General features: G+C 42.1%; 1 protein-coding gene across 1 annotated transcript; it reads right to left on the bottom strand.

The window, feature by feature from the left end:
* Positions 1–12,840: 12,840 nt before the first annotated feature.
* On the bottom strand, positions 12,841–20,835 carry LOC115774561 (dual specificity protein phosphatase 10-like). Its single transcript, XM_030721911.1, is given in 6 exon segments — positions 12,841–13,077; positions 13,080–13,122; positions 13,124–13,245; positions 14,292–14,660; positions 18,996–19,822; positions 20,805–20,835. Coding segments are annotated over 5 exon segments (1,413 nt in total). The 5' UTR covers positions 19,777–19,822; positions 20,805–20,835; the 3' UTR covers positions 12,841–12,979.
* Between the last annotated feature and the right edge of the window lie 1,696 nt (positions 20,836–22,531).

Here is a 22,531-nt window from a genome sequence, read left to right as displayed (position 1 = left end):
TAAGAGCGGAGCGCACGCACGTGTCTGAACTAGTTATTTCAATCTAAAAGAAGAGAGTAGATCTATTCAAGGACGGGGGTATGAATGAGTTTCCAGTTACCGTGGAAAAAATGTACCTCTGTCCCATAACCAAAAATGAAGCCTGCGGCAACTTAATCCACAGACAGCATGCCTCGATGCCAAGCGACATGCCATGTTACAGGGTGTCATTTAGAAAACAGATCAAAACAGCGAATGAATGATGGGTTTCCTGCAGTATGCGCCTTCTGAAAGGGCACAAATCTGTATCACAGATAGCCAGACAGATAGACAGAAGCAACGAAACAAGACGGCCCTGCTTTCATCATCCCGCTGCTTTCAGGCTTCGTGATATTTTATCCCATGTGATTGAATTGCATGGCTAGTTTATTAAACTCTGCAGCTGTTGTTTGTGAAGGAACCTAGGAAACAGAGGTAATTGATGGACCTATTGAGTTACACTCGCTGCATATGAAGCCTGCATGGCTGAGAAAGTCAAGGATACTAAAACAAGCTCAACTTTGCACCTTAGCTCACTGTCTGCAAACAGAACCTGCTGAGTTACTACGAGTTGTTATGAGATATTCAGCGTGTGTATTTGCCCGTGCGTGAGTACTGAAAGGTCACATTCTATTAATACTCGGATCCTTGAGCTTGCTGCCTTTAGTTGCTCTGCGAACAATGGGCTGAATTTTGTGAAAGATTTGACTCCCATGTGCTTTGGAAATTATGTATGTTTTAAAGGTTATGTTAAAAATAAAACCTCATGGGGATAAAATAGCACTCAAAGGTCTCAAAGATGGTGAAAACTTCCAAATTCAGACCTCCTTCGCTACAACTTTTTTGTCCTATTTGCTCATCGAAGGCATATTTATTTATTTATTTTGTTGCACAGACCACCAGATTGCTTATTGTAATCTTTAAAAGAAAGTTGGGAAGTGCGGGGTATGTGCCAAAAGCTAAACTGATACCACAGTCATGCCTCCAAGTATGAAGCAAAAAGCCTTGAGGCAGGAAGAAAACAGCTATTTTTTTCAGCTGGTATGTACAAAGAAAACTTCAGATTTTTGTTCAACAGCTTCTGGAAAAATTGTGATGTATTGTTGTGTGTCTTAAAAACCAAAAGGTTGTGTTAAAAATAACATCCCGCAGGAGTAAAATGCCATCTGCACTGTCTAATTCAAATCTAAAGCTCTCCAGATATTTATTCTCTAGACAACTGTGGAATAAAAATCACTTTCAGTAGCCGAGCAAACACAAATGTGAGCCTCGATCATCCATCAAAATTCGTCAACATCGCAACAATGCATGGCCGTGATTACTTCTGCGAGCACTTAGAAGATAAGTGCTCCAGTAAAACAGGGGGTCTAAATTACTGTTTTGGCTTGCCGGGCCCCCCACATTGCAACATAATAGGTGGGTTGAATGTGTCATGAAGACTGTGGCAGGGGGTTTCCCAGGGTAAAAAGTAGAAGGAAAGATGAGGAGGAGAGAGGGGGGGAGTGGGGGGGGGGGGGGGCTTTCTCGCTCTCTCCGGTGGTAAGCGGAGAGGAGGGCCACCGCGCGGGATCAGACAGCTTTCATGATATTTACAGTAGAGATAGCGAAGCTTCAGACTCGCACTGGGTTTGGTTGGAGCAAAAATGACACTGAGTATAAAGGTTTGGATTTAAATTCATATTTTTTAATAATAAAAAACTGACTTAATCGTGAAGGTTTGTTTTTCTAAAATACATATTTAACTGCGTAAAACAGTATTTCATTTGTAAATCAGGATGCTTCATTGTGACAGATGAAAATAGATCAGGATGTCAGTGGTTGCCTGGTTTTTCATGTGTAATGCTCATGCTCTATTAATAATCTGGTGAAATTGCACCTTCAGTCACCCCACCACCACCACCCCACCCCCCGGGCTGGTGGTGTGACCAGCCCGCGCCGCCGCTCTTCTTCACGTGTGTTCACACTGAAATAACGAACCTGAAGCAGGCAAAAGAGAAGAGTGGCAGTGTAGAAAGAAGCGGCGACACAGCTGCAAACACCATGCATGTTTTCTGCTTTACATTTTGGGGCTCTACTTTATGGTACAGCAATCGTGGTATTATCAGTGCTATAAAATAGCCAAAACCAGCCAATCCCTCTGTTTGCACAAGAAGACATTTTTAAAAATCAGAATTTCATTTTAGTTGTTTCAAATTGGCTGCTTTATTTAAAGGGAAAAGTGGGTGAGTGTATTCATAAAAAGGCTTCTCGCCCTGCTGTTTTACCAGCATTATATTTGAATAGTTTAAATAGCCAGATGAGTAAATTGTTACAACACAATTCAAATAATTAAAAAAAAAAAACAGGAATTGGAATTTCTAGAAAGCCTTCGATTGTAATCCATAAAAAATGAGGAATCATTACGAAGAGAGAGAACAGAAAGTGGCTGGTCATTATGAAACACACCAGCAAGAAAAGCATATGTTTATGAAGTCATTACTTTGTGAGGCAACAGTCCCACACAGAACTATTGTTTGGTTTAAGTCGAATTCCACATTGTTTACGACCACAGTTCTACAATTTCAAATCCCAATGTGAGGTCACGGGTTTCCTTGGAATCCTGTCATCTGCAGAGTGCCATTGTAAAGCTAAGTTATGACATAATGCTCCCTGTTATTATTTTATTTTTCCCCAAGTACTTCAGCCCTGTCATTTGGTCTTGAATGGTAGATGATTATATGGAAATGATTTCTCATCTCTGTTGGTAATGATGTGAATGTTCACACCGAGTTTTACATTGGAAACAGCACTGGGTCCAAATAATTCCTAGTAAGGGGTTTCCTACTACTGTAGCTGCAGAGCTCGTTACTGTGTTACCTGAAGTATTTGATGCGGAGTTTAACATTTCAGTTCAGCTGCATTGTTTAGATGAGCTACCATTTGAAACCTTTATGGATTTATTTTTTGTTATCTGTATTTTGTTCCAAAGTTATCACAGTTAACTAAACTATGTAAACACCAGAGCTTGCCTGAGTATCGATGCTGACCATGTCCATCCGTTTAAAACCACAGCGTACCCATCTTCTGATGGCTGCTTCCAGCAGGATAACACGCCATGTCAAAAAGCTCAAATCCTCTCAGACTGATTTCATAAACATGACAGTGAGTTCACTGTACTTAAATGGCCTCCACAGTCACCAGATCTCAATCCAACAGAGCACCTTTTGGAGCACCCTTGGCATCATGGACATGTAGTCAACAGAGATGGCAGTATGGGCCAAATCACTCCAGGGAAGTAGTAAAGCTGCTCTTGATAAAATGATAAATGTGGCGATAAAGGCATAGACTCCACTTATCTGAAAACAAGAAATATCCTGCAAAAAAAAAAAAATTTTTTAAATGGACAAACAATTTAGAAAAACATAGTTTCAGAACATAATGAGATGTATTCTAAACCAATGGAGTGTAACATGTACAGTATGGTGGACTCAAACACTCGAGGGGTTTTGTGTCTAAATGACAAGTTACTGACTGTCTTAATTCATCAGAGTGCATATTTTTGAAAGCAAATTGTACCATTTTATATTACCTGACTTAGGACACTTGTAAAATTGTGTAAACACTGTGTAGCAATGTGTTATAAGTGCTTTTGCCTTGCAGCTGTTATTTTGGTACCTTAAGTGAATTTCAGCTGAAATACGCAGGAAATGTTTTTGATTTTTAGTCTTTTCAGTTTGGTCAAAACAACAAGCCAGAGCAGGCTTTCCTGTGAATGTTTACTGAAGACTGATATGCCTGCATGACTGTGAGTCAGCTGCCTCACAGTTAATTAAATAAGTAAATAATTTTCCACATAAAATGGTGCTGTGCCAAAAAGTGATCATCTGCCATTAAATGGATTCTAGTATTTGCCAAAAAATGTTTACCAGTAATGACTTACTGACCTTTAACCTGTCAAACATATGTCAAACTCATGAATGATATCGAGTCATTTTGAGCTAGAAAGAACATTCCTGCAGTCAACTTTTGGTGACTTTTATACATCGTTAGGTATTTTAACTGGGCAAAAAGGACTGGATTGATTATAATATAGAACACAGCAGCAGGTACAATAATACAGACTCATAAGAGTATGATTTGCAAAACAGGTCATTTCAGGAGTACACTTGAGTTTCAGTTAGTGTGTGAGACATGAAACTCAGACATCATTCACAAGTTGCACAACAAGTCAAAATGGCTGCTGTGAAAAGCTCTACACATGTATAAGAAAGAGAAACAACATGAGAGCAGCTATTAGGTCATTAGGCTGACAGAGATATCTTTCATCATCAGCCAACAGTCACTTGCTGGCTGTATCGCTTGATTAAATCTCCTCTACATTAGTCATATCTGAATGTAAGTGTGGCTTAATTTTTGTCATGCTGACCTAATAATACTGGCTTAGACATGGGCTAACTATTATTTATATCAAAGCTTCGTGTATCTGCCTTTATTTATGATCTGCCTTCTCATTTATACATTACAGCGTCAGTGTAAATGAATCATGAGGTAAACTAGACCAAATACAAGCACTGTGAATCAATACATGCATGAATATGATGTGTTATTTTCTGATAAAGTGTCACTCTGCTGGAGGAGGAGCCTCAAGCCACCAGATACACTCCAAACATGGCCACAGCAGCTTCACACAGAGACAGCATGACATATGGCTCAGTATCCCCACACTGAGCTCCGGCCTGTTTCTTTTGCAGTGGTCAGTTTGTGGCTTATATGTAGCAACACATGACACTTCAAATGTCCAACACGAGCCGCAAGCGATAACGAACCTCCACTACTCTTCGCTCTGCAAAGCTGTGGACTCAGCAGCTCCAGATGACAGTGTATTTATCTCTTCCTTGTGCAGAGCCGGCCACATCGTTTGATATCAATTTGATCTTTGCAGAATAACATTTTTCTTTGTTTATGTTCACTCTCCGAGCTCCTTGTCCTTCCCCGTCTTTGGCTCCGCTCCAGGTGGCATATTTGCATTTGCTTATTTGCAGAGACATCAATATGGCACCTGCGTCATGCCTGGAGACCTCCTGTAAACTCCCTGGTGCACAGGGGTGGAAATGAGCCATGACCTCTTCTCTCTCTTTTTATCTCACTCCAGCCCTCGCTGACCCTGTTTGTTTCCCCATCTCACGCTCCCGTTTGTCTCTCTGCTTGTGATGCAGGAGGATAATTCATACTCACCAACCAAGAGCTGACTGCAGAGAATTGCAGGCCAGAACTCATTTACAGCAGAAGTACATCACAGTGAGCGGGACAGCTCGTCCAGACTAATCTACATCACAGGTGTATGTACACTGTGCTGCCAAAAGTATGCAGACACCCAAACTTTACACCCATATGTGATCATTGAACATGTTATTCCAAAACAATAACCAAGATCTTAAAAGCTGAGTGCTCCTATTTAGATACAGGTGATGGCAGCAAGGCATGGTTATTCAGTGTTTATCTCGAAGGTGAGGTCAAGTTAACTAATAACCATGAAACCATGTCTTTATGAAATTTATGAAAGCACACTGTTTTCTAAAATATTACACCAGCATGCTGCCTGTTGCATTAGGGTTTCCTTTCATTTTCCACTAAGGATTGTGATCCAGTCCATTACAAATACGCCCCAGTGCTCCAAACTATGTGGACATGGACATGGAATCTCTATAAAACATTCACACACTTATAAGCAGAGCCGGGGGGGAAATGCATATTAAAGCCTGTTAATGAATAATTCAAATTTTCAGCAATCTGCTCCTTTACTTGTTTATGGAATTATCAGAGAAGCTTGACACCACTCTCATTTCTGCACTGTAAATATGAAGCTGCAGCTGTCTAACCTGGTTTAGCATAAAGACTACGAACGGTAGAAAACAATATGACTTAGATAATCAAGCCACATCACACTAGCGCCTCTAAAACTCAGTAATTATCCTGCTCTGTGTGGTTTGTTTAGGCTGCACAAAACCACAAATCAGAAACCAAAAGTCTATCTTGATAAGGTTTTCTCTGCAGACAGGGATAAAATCCTTCCCTTTATTACGTAAAAAAAAAAAAAGGTTGGAAGGATTTTCTTTTTTGGACTCAGTGAGTCAGTGCAAACAGTGAGTCAACAAATGTGTGCCTCTATAGATGGCAGAAAAGGTATGAATGCTTTTCTGTGTGTGCAATTGAGGAACTGCTGTTTTGCTATTGTGGTTCTGGTGTTGATACATCAGATATGGTCTACACTGCTGTGAGGCTTTGTTTCTTTAAACGATGGCCAGTGCCTTTCTGAACACAGCTGCAGAATAGTGTTTGTGTGAGTAAGGTTTGAAGGGTTAAAATGAAAAATGAGCTGAATTTCTAATGGTTCAGTTACACTAGAGTAAAAAATAAGAGGCAATCTGTGGTTGCCTGGTGATTGTATTCGCAGAAGTTGCAGAAACTTACTGAGGGTGACGCACGCTCGACCTCTAGGCGACCGCTTTCAGTCGCAGGCCGATTGCACGGGTCGCCTGGTGAGAGGCAGCCTGTCTCCAAACAACTCTCACCAATCTGAGAGCGACTGACTGCAGTCGCTCGCAGATTGGTGAAGGTTTGCAAATAATTACCATCTAATTTTCAAACACAGGCAGATTGCCAACACATTGGAATCAGAGCATAACTTGATGCTTCCATTTGCAGTAGGGGACTTGAGTCAGCTGGTTGCCAGCTGGTTGTATCCTGGTGATATTCTTGCATAAAAGCAAAGCTGCCAAGTGCTGCAGTAACTACATCACTATTTGTGGAGGAATTTATGAGTCTCTGTTCCAAATCTGTGAGGTTCTGGCTGGACTCTGAATGTAAGTAGTTGATTTCTGCATATGCAGATGAGAGCAGACTTTCTTTTTTGCTGCTGATTTATCACACACAGACTGCATGTAATTGCCAACTTGACCCCAATCAATCGCAAACTGCAGACTGACTCCATATTATTGCTGGTTGATCACCAAAGTCACTTTGAAGACAGCAGCCAACTACAAGTGGCCGCAGACCTGGTCCCTGTCTTCAGAGCAACCATTTCAAAGGCAACAAGATCACTAGCTCATTTGAACAGGGTTGCAATAATTTTGGTCGTGCCGTGGTCTCAAACCACTGTTTTCCCTTGTGAGACTGTAGCATAAGCTCTAGCAGAGCGGGCCAGCCAAGAACTAGTTTTGTTATGCCTTCTATCACATTTCATAACTGTTTTGGTGGTCTTTATTTTAGAGTCACTGACGTGTAACATACACTGAAAGAAAACCCAGTCACAGTGTCAGTTAATGTTCCAAATAAATCCTAAATTACCTTTTCCCTGCTCATTAACTCAAATCAAAATTGTACATTTGGTCTAATTTATTATAAAGTTTGCTGACTGGCAGCATTTTATTCATGAGGTCTAAGTACAGTGCTGCTGCAGTGACATTTAATGTGGCACAGGTGAGATGTTGTGCTACTGCAACAAAGGAAACAGTTTTGATTGTAACCAGAGCAGTTGTCCTCAGGCTCGGAGTTCCTCTCTGGATTATGTCACCTCCTCCTCTGACTGCGAAGTATGCACAAACTTGATTTTGTGTGTGTGTGTGTGTGTGTAAAGAAAAGGTAGGTCCTCCTCTCGGGCCCGCTTTGCCTAATACGTCCATGCAGGGCTCGCTGGAGAGCGGCGTGCGGCAGCACAAAGATCAGGGCTATTCTGGTGCTGCCAGCCGGCCCAGTGCTGATAGGAAAGGATTAATGAGTCGTGGCACTCATCGTTCATAATTAGAAACAACGCTAAAAACTATTTTTGTTCTTGTTCCTATGGAGAGATCTTGACCCCCATTCCCCACTAGCCATGAGGCTGTAGACGCCTGCAAAGTTGGGAGTAAATTTAGGCTCATAACTCCTGTAGCTATGTGACACATGGTTCAATGGAAGGGAGCACAGATAATTCACAACTCTCGCGGTGTACTCCTCTGGGTGATCAGATGTCAAGACACCTCTTTTGTGATTATGACGTCCAAAAATTATTGAGTTCATTTTTTGGCCACTTTTTTTTTTTTTTTTTATAGCCAGTAGAAACAAGCTGTAACCATAGCATTTACATATAAATACACTCACCAGACACATTAGGTACACCTTGCGAGTAGCAGGTTGGACTCTATTGCCTTCATGGTAATAGATTCAACAAGTTGAATCTCATTGTACATCCTGTATAATGACAATAAAAGCATTCTATTCTATTCTATGGAAACATTCCTCAGAGATTTTTGTCCATATTAACATGATAGCATCACATAGGTGCTGCAGATTTTTCAGCTACATCCATAATGAGAATCTCCCATTCCACCTCATCCCAAAGGTGCTCTATCTAGAGGATGTGGAGGCTCTCTGAGCACAGTGAACTCAAACCAGTTTGAGATTATTTCATCTTAAAGATACGGCAGATTATCCTGCAGGAAGCAGCCATCAGAAGATGGGTACCGTGTGGTCATGAAGGGATAGGCCAAAAGTGAGCCATGAAAATAGTGATACGAGGCAGGGTGGATCATGTTTTCATGTTTGTGCCAAATTTTGACCCTGCCAAAGCTGCCTGTTGCAGCCTTAAAGGACAAAATCGCATCAAAAACAGAAATACTGTGGATCATGAAACCAAAACAGTCAGCTTTAAGATGCTAAAACACCTCACCTAGCTGAGGGGATGGCCAGATGAGTCATGTATTACACAGTGATTTGATCACCATTCATGTAAATAGCTTTAAATGCAACATGAAACATCTGCCACAGATTAACAGTAAAACATATTAGAAACTGACTGTATTTCAACTTGAGTGGCTGAAGAACTGCTGAAATGGTAAGGAGAAAAACATCCAGGACACCCAACAAAACTTCAAGCCTCCCTGTTTATTTCAAAGCTCACAAGTAGGGATTACAAAATTACAGTGCTTCAATTACAACAGTTCGAGGAGTAGTAGGAGGAGAGTAGGAGAGATGACAGACCAGTCGAGGAATCTTGAGCAAGTCATGCAAAAAGGTGTGGGAGAAGGCCTCCGTTATAATAGCAACCCTTTGTGGAAAAAAATAAATCCATCTGTCCGTAGGTCAGTGCAAAAATAGTAATGAATATATGCATACAAAGAAAATAGATATATATTTATATACTGTATATATTTGACTGTTTACTATAGACACAAAGAAAGAGACTTGTAGAGTGAAGCCCGTTGCCACTGGAGCCTGAGCCCAAAGCAGAGACTCTTAAACAAGTCTAGTCGTAAAGAGTTCACATCAAACGTGACAGCTTGATATTGTTCTAATACAGAACCATATTTTCCGAATAAAAGGGAACAGACCCAGATGCCTTTTGGAGCTGTCAGTCCGGCTATGACCTCTACAGAAAGAGCAATGTGGGAAAAACAGACAGCACCATAATACTGCGAGTGTCCCCTCACAGACCAGGAGCCACACAGCATGCTTCGTTCCCAACCGGAGAGAAATGTACAGTATGACGGTTACATTATTCAGGTCAAATAGATCTTTACATTTAAAAAAACAAAAAAAAAAGCCATGTGCCTCTGCGATTGTAAGAATCAGCAGATGGGATGAAAAGTTACACTTTTCCTTACAACATTGGCTCAGATAATAAGCTCTTTATTTTTTGCAAATAGTAGTCACTGAATATAAATGCACAAGCTACAAACATGTGGTAAATGGTTATTATACCTTTTTAATCATACTTGAATATTGTAAAGCACCAGTAGACACCAGTGACAACAGCAACAAAAATATAAGGACAGACATTTATTTTTAAAATTCTTCTTGTCGGTGAAATCACCACATCTCACTTTCAATTTGAGGCTGCAAACTTGTTATTCATGCTCAAAATGTTCGCAGAGACCTCAGAACTATCAAACAATAGCTGAAAACAACCTGTTACGCTTTCATTTTGCATAGCATGAATTTTCACGAGGGATTTTTCAAGCTTATTGTCGTGAATGTTGGTTTGTAAAGCCTTACTGAGTGCACTGTATGTGCGTTCACTATGCTCAATCTTACCGGCTGAACCTTTTCTAAAAAAAACTTTCGGGTTCGGTTTTTAAGATATAATTGTTTACAGACAGCGGATTGCAAAACAGATGTTGCGTCGACACTGATACTTAGCCCTATGCTTATTGCATGCCTTTCTTTTCATGCAGACAGTGGAGAGCCGAACAGAAACCAGAACAAGATCATGACTATAAAGAGAACTGGGACCATAATTTGCGAGGAGCTGCTTCAAATCAGCTCGGGCAGAAGAATAAATCACTGAAAGTTTGTTTTAACTTCAGTTGAAAGAATACATGCCCTTTTATGTATTGGGAAAACTATGAAAGCCCTTGGGTTTATCAAATCTAAACCAATTAGGTCAAAGACGCATGGTTTTCATACAACAACAAGGCAATTTCTCTTTGTTTGAAAAGGAAAGTTTACATTACAACAGTGTTGATCTGCTAGGTTTTTTTTTATGGCTATGCGCACATTTAGCTCTAGACAGGGTAACCGCTCGATTGTATGCAGGTGACTGAAAAGGCTTAAAACACAACAGTCCCACCTGGGTAGGTAAAAGCTTCCCTTTTATTATGAGCCAATCAAATATGCCAAAACAAATTAGGATGAATGCAAAATTCAGCACATGCGCAGCAATTAACAATCTACATCATGGATGAGAGTGAATATATGAAGAAGTCAGTCAAAATATAGTTGTTATATGGGTCAGAGGTGAGCATATTAGGGAAGCAGGAAGTGCATATACTCTTGCAGAGTTGATTTACAATTAGATTTTCTTTCAAATGCCACCACTAGGTTGCACTCATATGATGAGCATTTTAACCTCCAGGGTTTCTTTCTAAATTTCTGCATGTTGATCAAGAATGGCAAAAATAATATTAGAAAAGTGACGTCTGCGTAGCTCCTTTCAGACACGCACGCATTTACATTAATCTGACAGCATCTGCCTCATAACTGAGTCTGACAGCAGTCTTGCATGCGTACTAACAAACTGGCGTGCTTCCTGTGCATCTTCGTGAGTTGCTCAGCTCACCAGAGAATGCGCTGAATGTCAGAAAATGGAAATAACATTTATCTCACCAACTCAGCTTCTAATTAAGGAATGTAATTAAAACATTCCTCTATGATTGCATTTGCTGTTCTCAATGAAGAGCGATCTCCTTCTTTGAGACAGTGGGAGGGGCGGGCGCAGCTCTCTCAGCAGCACCCTGCAGCACACACACTAGACATACAGAGAGACAACAGACCCCACTCTTGGTGGAAATGGGGAAGAGAACCAAACGTTAAAAAAAGTGCAGCTTCGCTTCATTAAAAATCGTTAAGAACAATGCACGCAATACATGTAAGGAGTGTAATCTCCTTCACTCTCTTGGGCATGTCTGAATGAAGCAGTGAGGACATTAACTTAAAGATGTTGTCTGAATGTCAGAATGCCATCATTTAATACAGATTAGTGAAGCAATGTTAAGTCTCCATGTCTCAAAAGAGTTCGAGACAAAGGAGCAGGGCAGTTTTGCCGGGAGCCAACATTTGACCTCTGCGTGTTCTGCATTCGTGTGCACGTGATAGAGTGCCATGCGCAGGCCCAGTGGTGACGCATGAATTAAGGCATTGATAGAGGCACTAGAGCAGCACGTGACAGCAGCGCTTGCCTATGCAAGGCAGAAGAGCTCACTTAACTGTAGCTTAGTGACAGGGAGTTTCAGGAGATTAGACGATGGTCACGCTGCTACTGCACCACCACCGTCACATTAAACTGTGACCCACGAGAGGAAGTGCATGTTTGTTTGTACCTCAACTTTGCTACCTTAGGATCGGCTGGATCATAGCTCAAAATATAGGGCATTGACAAGAACATAGGATGAAGACACACAGGGATGTAGCAGTACATAGAGCGCGCTCACAGATGAACTGGAGCGAAAATGAATAGGAGACAGAAGCAGACAGTGATATTCCTCCATTGTGTTACATTAAACAACTCGGGTAGCCCTGTTTTGCAATATTCACTGTAATTTCAAAGTGTTTCTTCCACTGCCAGCAGCCATGCATTTAAAAAAAAATTTTAAAAAAAAAGCTCTTATGGCTGTCCATTACTACGTATATTGCTAAAAGATATGCATATGTGGATGCAGGAATGGGAAATGAAGATAGTGAAGCAAATGCACACAGTATGAATTTTGTTTCAGCTGACGAAACCCCCATAAAGCTGCAGTCGAATAAACCCAATTTTTTTTTCCCATCTCTTACATCTGCCTAAAATACAGCACTTATGCACACTGAACAATGGTAATTACATTAACATCAAAACTGTTGTTCAGCAAAGAGCTGGAAATATTTTCGTATTATCATTTCCGATATATACACATAAGATCAAGGTCTCAGTTGCATTCCACTCTGAAATTATTGCACAGTAAGCCACTGTGGGCTTGTCATGGGCACCCCCATAAACCCCTGTATAAAAATAAAACAACATTAACACACCAACAAGTCTTCATCTTTTTTTTTTTTTCTTTTTTGACAGGCACTGCCGTGGCCAACCCCGCCTGAGTCTGCAAACATAAACTGTGTGCCACAGTGTGAGCTTTGAGAGTTTCTTTCTGTCATAACTACCCCTAAGTGCACAGAATCTCTTGTCCAAACAGATTTCCTCTCCGTCATTTAAGCTCCTCTGCAGTCACAATGGGAACGCTCGCCACTGACCGCTTCTTCTTCTTTCTATCTCTCTCCTCTGGGACTTCGGCCAGGTCCAAACAGTGGGGATTTTGGCATTTCTCTTGCCACTGACCCAGAGCTTTGGCACTCTCGAGAATCAAGGAAAATACGGCGACTCTCACACTCCAAATCGGCTCAGAGCAGCCCATCTCCGCTGGCAGACGGAGACTTGGTAAAAGTGCGAGCATCGGAGGGTCGAGAGCTTAATTTAGACGATGGTTTCCACACCAATCAGCTTTGGTGTGAGGAATTCGTGGCGTTATTCCTTGTTGAGGTCCTCCTCGAACTCCAGCAGCTGGCCCATGAGTTAAGGTTCGGGGAGATAATGGGCCTCCTGGTTTTGACAAACTTTGTAGGCGTCCGTCATGGTCATCCAGGTGTGCTTCATCAGGTAGGCGATCACAATGGTGGCTGAACGAGACACGCCTGCCTGGCAGTGGATCAAGAGGCCCATACCCGCTTGGTGTGCTTCCTCTGCAGAAAGAACACAGAAACAGTTAAAGCACAGCTTTACAGTTCCCTGTGAGGAAATCCACCTGACAGGATAATGAATCTTCCCTTGTGGATTCAGGTGTTTAGACAGCAAACATTTCTGAACTTCAGATTATTTGGTGGAAATATGTTTACATTTAGATTATGAGGTTTTGTTTTCAAACGTTTATCTACTTAATACTGTATTACAACAGCAGCTCCTCAACTACAGATCTAATTCAATGGATAGAACAGTGCCAGCACATGGAGGTAACTTGAACCCTTTGGTTTTTGATTGTGAGTTAGACCTAGGGCCTTCCTCCCTTCAGGCAGCAGATGTTTCAAAAGATCAATGCTCGTCTATACAGACTGAGCCATCCACTTTAAATACAGTTATAGCCCATCCATATTAGAAAATTTCAGCACTATTATTTAGCAGCAAAAATCATCAGTTCATCCCTTTTGAGAATTCTTTAACACAAGATAAAGTCTTTTAAATCCATCTAACAATGCAGAATTTTAGAGCTTTTGCTTATAACCTCCAAAACATAAGTAAATGAATTAAAAGGATGAGAGAGCAAGTTCCTCTAAAGCAACTATTTCAGTGTCAGAGGGATGATTCATGACCCTTCCTTTTTTTGACCAAGTGGTTCCTGAGCTAGAATTTAGAGAAATAAGTGTGAGTCACAAAAAGATTTAGAAAGAAACAAATGAACAAAATGAAGTACTAGTATACATTTTATACTATGTGCAATAACCTCACATCACACGACGTGAACTCCCATAGTGTGAACAACTCATGAACTGACATTTTTGCTCACTGTTCTCCATTTTTGCTTGTTTTATGAGGTAATAGAGGTTTTTATTCCCCCTTTTTAACAATTCATGATGCTAAATAATATACTATGGTTTAAATACTCACAGCTCTATGCAACCTGCAATGAGAACTTTGTGTCTTGTGACTCTTTAGATGTGCCAGCTTCCCTGTGAGCTGTCCCAAGCTTCGCAGTGCAAATGTGTACTCTAAAGCTAAGAGGTGGTTTCCATACCAATGAATTCAAACGCCTCCTCAAAGTACTGCCGCAGGTTCTGCTTGTTGCTGTCGGTGGCGGGCAGACGCTTGTAGACAAAGAGGCCCGTGTCATAGTGGTAGAGCGGCAGGTGGGTGGTCACATTTAGGATGTAGCCGATGTTCAAGCGCTGCAGCAGGTTGATGTCCTGAGCATCATGCTCGTTCCCCAGATAGAGGAAGGGCAGGATTGGCGTCAGCTCTGCGTTCTCTATGTCCGGGGTGGAGGGCAGGGAGTGAGGTAGAGCCCCCGTCAGGCCAGCAGCTGCGCCCGTGTCCAAGCTTTCATGAAGGTGCAGCGAGTGCTCACACAGGTTTTCATGGCTCTGCCTAAAGCTGCTAAGGCCTCCTGTGAATGGAGAAAGAAAGAATGATGTAGAGCGGGTTTAACATTCATTCATTCAAAAAATAAAATGAATCAAACTCTCAAAAGTCGTTTCTTTTGCTAATTTTATTCCTACCCTTTCTAAATGCACACTAGACCCCTTTTATGTCACTGGATAGAGCATGAAGCTGACACAGCACGAGTTAAAGGTTCAATTCCCACAGGAGACGAGTTTGCTAAAAATACACATGCTTATGCCTCTGACCACCACATGACACACATAAGGGCTAAACAGGACAACCAAGCTTTGCACACACATCTGATTAAAGCAACAAAAGCTGTCTTTAAAGGCTCTGAATCCCTAAAAACATACTGTAACAAACTCCAGATGCCACTGTTACATTTAGTTCTGATTTGGATGCTTCATTTAGATACTGAATCAGTATGAAGTGAACGGCACGCTCCATTCGAATTAGTTTATTTTGAGAGCCTGACAAATACCAAAAGTTGCCTGCGACACTGGCTCTGGTACACACAGGCACATCTATTTACCTGTTAATCTACAGGTAAACAGGTGCCCTGAGTGTTAAATGCACTTTTCACTTCACTTCTCCAAATAACCGGTTTACACCTGTTTGCACCAATGATACCATCAGCCAAAGCTTCCCTCAAGCTCTGGGGTGAGGGCCAGGTATCAGTTCGTGTATTGTTTGCAGTACAAGGGCTGACATAATGCCATGTGAGGTCATCGTACAGCCTTACAACTTCCCCTGTGGTGGAGAGCAGGTGACACTCCTGTCAACTGTCGGTTTTCATCATGAAACACCCCGTTGTTAAACAAAGACATCTCCCTAAACACATTGTGATAGTCGCCAAGCCCTCATTATCGTAATTGCACGCTGGTAAATATAAGAAGGGGAAGTGTTCGGAGGACCTGCAACACCAGACAAATGTTTGGGGGAATTTCCACTGAAACTCATTTCTACATTTTTCTTTAATAAATGCCCAAAAAGGGCCAATTAAAATAACAGCATTCATTAATGTATTTTTTCTTTGTAATAACATACCTCTATCATATGTTCATTTTAAAAATCTACACAATGCTGACATTTATATCTAGCAAAGTTTATTATTTACACATTCTGCCAATCTCAAGAATGTAAGCCCCGTCATTCTACTTTCAGCTCTCGTTTTGGTCTCTACCAGCTCATGAAGGAGATATCCTTTATGCTCCAGTGTACATATACAGCCGCTTACAGATCAGTGTGGCCGGTGTGAGTATTTCAGAAGCTGCTGATCTACTGGGATTTTCCCCAACAACCATCTCTGAGAAAAAGAGAAAATACCCAGTGAGCAGCATGTTTTGGGGTGAAAATGCCTTGTTGATGCCAGAGGTTGGAGGAGAATAGTCAGACTACTTCAAGCTAATAGGAAGGCACAGTAAGTCAAATAGTCACGTTGCCTGGTCTGATGAGTTTCAATTTCTGCTGTGACATTCACATGGTAGGGTGAGAGTTTGGCATAAACAACATGGAAACATGGATCCAGCCTTGTATCAGTAGTTCAGGCTGGTGGTGGTGGCGATCATAGTGGTGTGGGGAACATTTTCTTGGCACACTTTGGGCCCTTTATTACCAACTAAGCATCGCTTAGTTAGAACACCACAGTCTACAGTACTACCTTGAGCATGTTGCTGACCATGTCCATCCCTTTATGACTGATGGCTGCTTCCAGAAGGGTAACACACCATATCACAGAGCTTAGATAATCTCAAACTGGTTTCTAGAACATGACAGTGTGTTCACTGTACTCAAATGGCCTCCACAATTGCCAGATCTCAATCCAATAGAGCACCTTTGGGATGTGGTTGAATGGGATTCACATCATGTGATGCCAACATGTCAATATGGACCAAAAGTTCTGAGGAATGTTTCCAACACCTTGTTGAATCGATGCCATGAAGAATGAATGTAGTTATGAAGGTAAAAGGGGGTCCAACACAGTACTGGGATGGTGTAACTAACAAAGAGGCCAGTGAGTGTAAATATAGCAAAATTTGAAAAATTACAATGTGTAATGCAAAAATTTTCTTTTACCTGTATTGTGCAGAGGCAACTCATTATTCTAATAAGCAGCTTTCTATTGCAGTGCTGATTCCAGTTAAACATTAAAATAACATGAGCTCAGTACAGCTCATGTCCACATAACAGTGGTCTGAACAGTTATTCAGACCACTGAGTTTGAGTCAGTCCCAACATTCCCAACAATGACTACATGAAAGCTAAAAGACCAAATAAATAAAACTAGCTTCTAAGACTAGCGGAGCATTAGGGAAAGCTATCCATCAGGAGTTGGAAGCTACCAACTAAACGCTAAAAAACAGGGTGTTAATGTGCACATTTTCCCTTGTATTCATCAGGTGGGTGTAAAAAAAAAAAATATGTCTGAAGAAATATAAATGTTTGCCAACCTTTAGCTGTAAAAGATGACATTTCAGAGTTGCTTTTCCAGCTTTTGAGCAAAAACTCAAAGGCTTTAAATTTTCCCGATATACAGCTGTCAATAAAAGCTGCCCCTACTACAATTTGTTGCTACTCTATTATTATTCAGTTCAACATTAGTGACAGGTAAACAGCTGCCATTTTAATCTATATTTGGAAAACCAAATTTAGCTAGCCGCACAGTGAACAGTGCAAATCCATTCTGGCTCAAACTGAATCAGCATTTTTTTTAATTCTCAAATTCAGCTGAGAACACTTTTTCACAGCAAATCGAGAACAGCAGAAGGTCCAGAAGAAGCTCGGTACTGTGAGATGAAATCTGCCGAGTGTGACCGTGTGTCATCATCTGCGACTAAACTGACAAAAGGAAAAACATGAGAAGTGTCTTGATCACTTTCATAAGCCACTGGCTCAGTTCCTGTTCAGAAACTACCGCTTCTGCCTCGCAAGGCCTCTCGCACCACAGACCTGCTTTTTTCCAGCCCTCTCCCTAAACCCTCCAACACTACTGACATGTTGTTTATGGCCATTCTGATGGATTTAATGTAACCTATATCTGCTCTTAGCTGCAGCAGGGCAGGGACGGAAGATTTTGTGTTGCCACTGGAGTAGAGAAACACGCTGTGGCTATAGTTACAATAAATCATGATGGAGACATGCTTGGTAACTAAAATAATGGAGCCTGGGTAAATTATTCAACAGCGTTCGTACACGCATGTTCCAGATGTCTCATTTTTACTACTGCCTGAAATAACACATTTCTACAAATAATTTAAGGAAGTAAAGAATAATCACACCCCTTCCATCAGTAAAAACACTCAGGGTTTTTAGTGAAATATCATATGATAAAACATACTATATAGAGTGGAATACAGGCTGCCAGCCAACAATGCGCATGTAAAGATAAGGCAGAAACTAGCCGTCACCAATACTGATAAAAGTAGATGAAAGTGAGCCTGTGCCATTTGATCCCCCTTAGCAGAGAGGATGCTCGCATTTTGCAAGAATTAAACCAGAGGAAGAAAGAGTAAGGCAGTCTTCCTGTTCCTCCCGTTGAGGCAGCTTCAGAGAGACACCAGTGCAGGATGAGAGACTGGAGAGAAGCCTAATCTATCAAAGTACACAGGAGGACCAGAGGAAGAAGTGAAGGCAACAGACAAGAAGAGACGAGATGAGGGCGCTGTGATCTTACGGCTAGACTGTGACTGGGAGGCATACAGGAACACTCGCAGCCCAACCACCACCCCCCATCCCCCATCCCCCAAATACGACATACTTCTCCAACTTCAAACACACAAACCAAAGATAGAAAACATGGCAGTGACCCAGGGACTGCTATCTCAACAGTCTGCCTTATTTACTAACAGCTGCTTCTCACTCGCTGCAAAAAAAGGGGAGTGTGTGTCATATAGAAAGCTGTTAAAGACTGTGTGAACATGTTTATGTATGAGGGTGATGGAGGCAGTGGCTGCAGAAGCTGTTGTCTGTGGTATTATAACTGCTGTGACGCTTAAGTCCAGATCTGACTGGATGATAACACTAAGCCACTGTGGTGACAGGCAGCAAAATAATAAAAATCAGCTGACCAGAAGAATAAAGGCCAACGTTTAAGAGGCTTTAAACACACTTTTATTCTACCACTCTAGTTTCATATCAGTTTATATTTGCAAATAAGCTTCTAGGGCTGCTAAATCAGACATTTGCTTTCAGATGTCTGAAGTGATTAGATTCCCTCCAGAGTCAAACTAAACCCTGTGAAATTTTGGTTTTCATCTCTTTTTGTAAATGAAAGCATTCACTTGGTTTCCACTTCAGTTTTCTTGCCCTCCAATTTTGATACTTCTAATTTAAGTGTTACCTTTGAGGATGATTGGGTCCTTGCCCTCCCTCCTCAGTGATTCCAGGACCACATGTAGAGGCTGGGTGGATGTCAGCCGGTTGGGGTCTGTGGTGCTCTCATAAACCACAATCTCTTTGGAGAAGATGCCCTTAAAAGAGTCCTTGCCCTCACGGCAGGAGATGAGGTCCAGCACAGTGATCTTGCCCTGCTGCAGCCGCCTCCGGCTGATCTTGTCGGAGCAGTTGATGTGCACGGCGCCCCGGATGTGGCTCTTGTTGTACTCCATGAAGGGCCGGCAGTCAATGATGACCGGCACAGGCCCCACAGGGTGACCCATGGGACAGCAGGTCATCCGCTTGGCCAGCTCATTAGGGTGGATGACCCTCAAGGTGGACAGGGCCTTTGGTGTGCCTGGGGCGAGACTGGGGGCACTTAATGCTTCATGGCTGCTGACCATGGGGGTAGGGGGCCCAGCGTAGCTGAGATTGGGGCTACTTGCGCTCACCTGGCTGTGGCTGAGGCTCTGGCTGTCCTTCTCATAGGTGGTGACAGAGCAGCAGCTAGCACTGCTGCATCCACACGACAATGAGCGCGTGGAGCCCTTGGATGAGGGCATATACGTTACAAGATTGGCCGTCGCCCGGATCTTCACCACGGTGGTGCTGATTACTGTCTTGTCGCTGCTGCTGGTGGTGATGGAGTCCAGGTAGCTGGTGTCCAGGCGCAATTGGAGTTCCTGAGGTCGGATCGGCCTTGGCAGCGCCACCACAATTCTGTCGTCGAGAGGAGATGGAGGCATGGGGAGACCGAGGACTGGACTTTCACGCAGAACTCAACAAGTCGCTCTGTGGAGAGGATAAGTTTTTAAATTAATTCTGAATCCACTAGTTCAGATCCAGGCTGCCAGTGAAAAAGTGAGCACACAGGACGGCCTCTTGTCTGTCTGATCAACATGCAAACTAGGAAACAGCCACAGAAGCCAAATATTAGTAGTGTCAACACCTGCGGGGCGACACCCAAGTTGGTGGGAAAATTTAAGGTGTGACAGACTGGCCACTAATAATAACCAGTGAAATCATCAAGACTCTCCTGTAACTAAATCACTTTGAGTGTAATTAATGTGAATCATTCTCCAGATACCGCACACGTGAGCGACGCTTAATTTTTCATCCCAACTTGGTCTGACTGATTCAAAAACAGGAGGGGGTAAAGAGAAAAAGATAAAATACTGCATCAACGCTACGCTGCAGTTTTGTCTCACCCAAATGGAAAGCCGGGGTACAAAAAAAAAAAAAGGTGGCAGTTCCTTTTGATCAGAAGCCCGAGCGTTTTAAAAGCATGTCATTTTGGCATATTATGTAAAGACACCCGCCGAGCTTTGCCTGTCCCGGCCGCTGCCATCCTTTATGCACGGTGCAGGTTCAGCAAAAGCAGAAATCATTCATGGCCAAATTCATTGAAAAAACCGGCATGAGAACGTGCCGAGAATGTGATATGGCTTTCAGGAGGAGACTAACTGATCAGATGAGCTGCAGACTGAAGGAAATCCAATTTCACACCACAATGAATTTAAAAAAAAATTAAAAGATTAATACGCGATGGTTGATTTTAAAAGGCAGGGATTGTAACTTTGTCGCATTTACAGGCTGAAGCCCCTTAAAACTGTAGGCTTATTAAATAATAGAATTTTAAAATAATACTCAAAATGGTTGCAGCAATTTGATATTCCTCTTCATTAATTATGGAATCGCGTGAAATCTCATGACAGTGCATTTCAAGAACAACTTGTGCCACTAATTCCCAAACTTGTCCTGCGTTTCTGCTTACCGGTGAGTGTCGCGGTTGACCGTAGACGGATTTTTATCTCCGCTCGCCGACAACGTGGCCTCCATTCAGTCCGTCCCGGTGTTGTGCCTCGGCAACATTTTTTAGTACTTTTACCCTGCTGCCCAGAAATAATATTGAAGGAAGTCTGCCAGCCTACAGAAGTCGCGCAGCGGGAATGACGCGAGTGTGAGCCAATGCGCGACTTCATTAATATTAAATCTGATCTTCCTCGTACATTGAGGGCCGGCCCGGCGGTGGGAGGGATTTGGCCGAGCTGCCTCCCTCTTGTAACTGGCGGTGGCGGGGCGGTTGTCGCTTCAACCGTCCCCACGTACAGATGATGTCACTGGCAGCCAATCAAAAGTCTCTCCAGGAGGGAGGAAGAAGGCACGGTGCCTTCACGCATTGTTCGTAAAATCTTTAACAAACGGCATTAATTGAGCTTTATTGGAATTTACAATAGAGCCTTTGAGATGTGCTGCGGTTGTAGGAAAAGGAATGGCTGAACCTGTTTACTAATTATAGTGTCTTACTTTAAAGAGCCTACACAAAAAGAGGTATGGACTTTAGCTTTAAGATAGCAGTAGGCCATTTTTGCTCCTTACCATTTACTTTAAAGCCTTATTTACTTAATATTTTTCGAAAATACACACTGACCAGCCACTTTATTAGGTACACCCTGCTAGTACAGGGTTGGACTCCGGTAGGTCGTAGTGTTTTAATGACGCTCAGTTGGTACTAAGGAGCCCAAAGTGTGCCAAGTAAATGTCCTCCACGCCACCGGCAGCCAGGACCGTTTAACAAGGCATTATGAATCCATACTTTCCTGATGTTTATGCCAAATTCTCACCCTTCAATCTGAATGTTACGGTAGAAAACAAGACTCAGCAGACCAGTCAATATTTTCCCAATTATCAGCTGTCCAATAGCCTTCATTTCCTGCTCTTTGCTGACGGGAATGGCCACCGGTGTGGTCTTCACCTGCTGTAAAGGTTTGGCCTGTTGTGAGTTCAGAAATGCTCTTCTGCATACCTTGGTGGTAACAAGTGGTTATTGAGTTACTGCCTTCCTATCTGCTTGAAGCAGTCTGGCCATTCTCTTCCATTTTCTCCCAGAGAACTGCTGCTCACTGGATATTTTCTCTTTTTCAGGCAATTCTCCGTAAACCCTAGAGATGGTTGTAAGGGAAAATCACAGCAGGTCAGCAGTTTCTGAAATGCCAAGTTAAAAGTTACTTAAATCAACTTTCATCAATTCTGATGCTCAGTTTGAACTTCAGCAGGTCATCTTGACCATGCCTAAATGCCTAAACGCTTTGAGTGCTGCCATGTGATTGGCTGATTAGATTTCTTGCTTAAAGAGCAGTTGAACAAGTGTACCTAATAAAGTGGCCAATCAGTGTAAATCTACCAATGTGCAATATTATAGATAAATGCAACAGCATAGAAGTAATATGTTATCTCCAGCTGCAACATTAAATTGATGTACACATTAATGAATCAATAATTTTAACCAAATAATATGATGTGCTTCACTATGAGCACTTCTATTTTAGTACATAAAGTATATTTTGATGTTGTGCTTAAGTAGATTTAGGACTGACTTAAGATAAGAGCCTAAATGAGTTAATAAAAAAACAATTTTTAGTCTCTTGTACCACTTTTAACACGATACCATTCATAATGAGGGCACAGGGCTGCACATGACCATGAAACGGTATTTACACC

This window comes from Archocentrus centrarchus, chromosome 24 (assembly GCF_007364275.1).
Source record: "Archocentrus centrarchus isolate MPI-CPG fArcCen1 chromosome 24, fArcCen1, whole genome shotgun sequence".
Lineage (NCBI taxonomy): Eukaryota > Metazoa > Chordata > Actinopteri > Cichliformes > Cichlidae > Archocentrus > Archocentrus centrarchus.
This window is presented reverse-complemented; position numbering and strand designations above follow the sequence as displayed.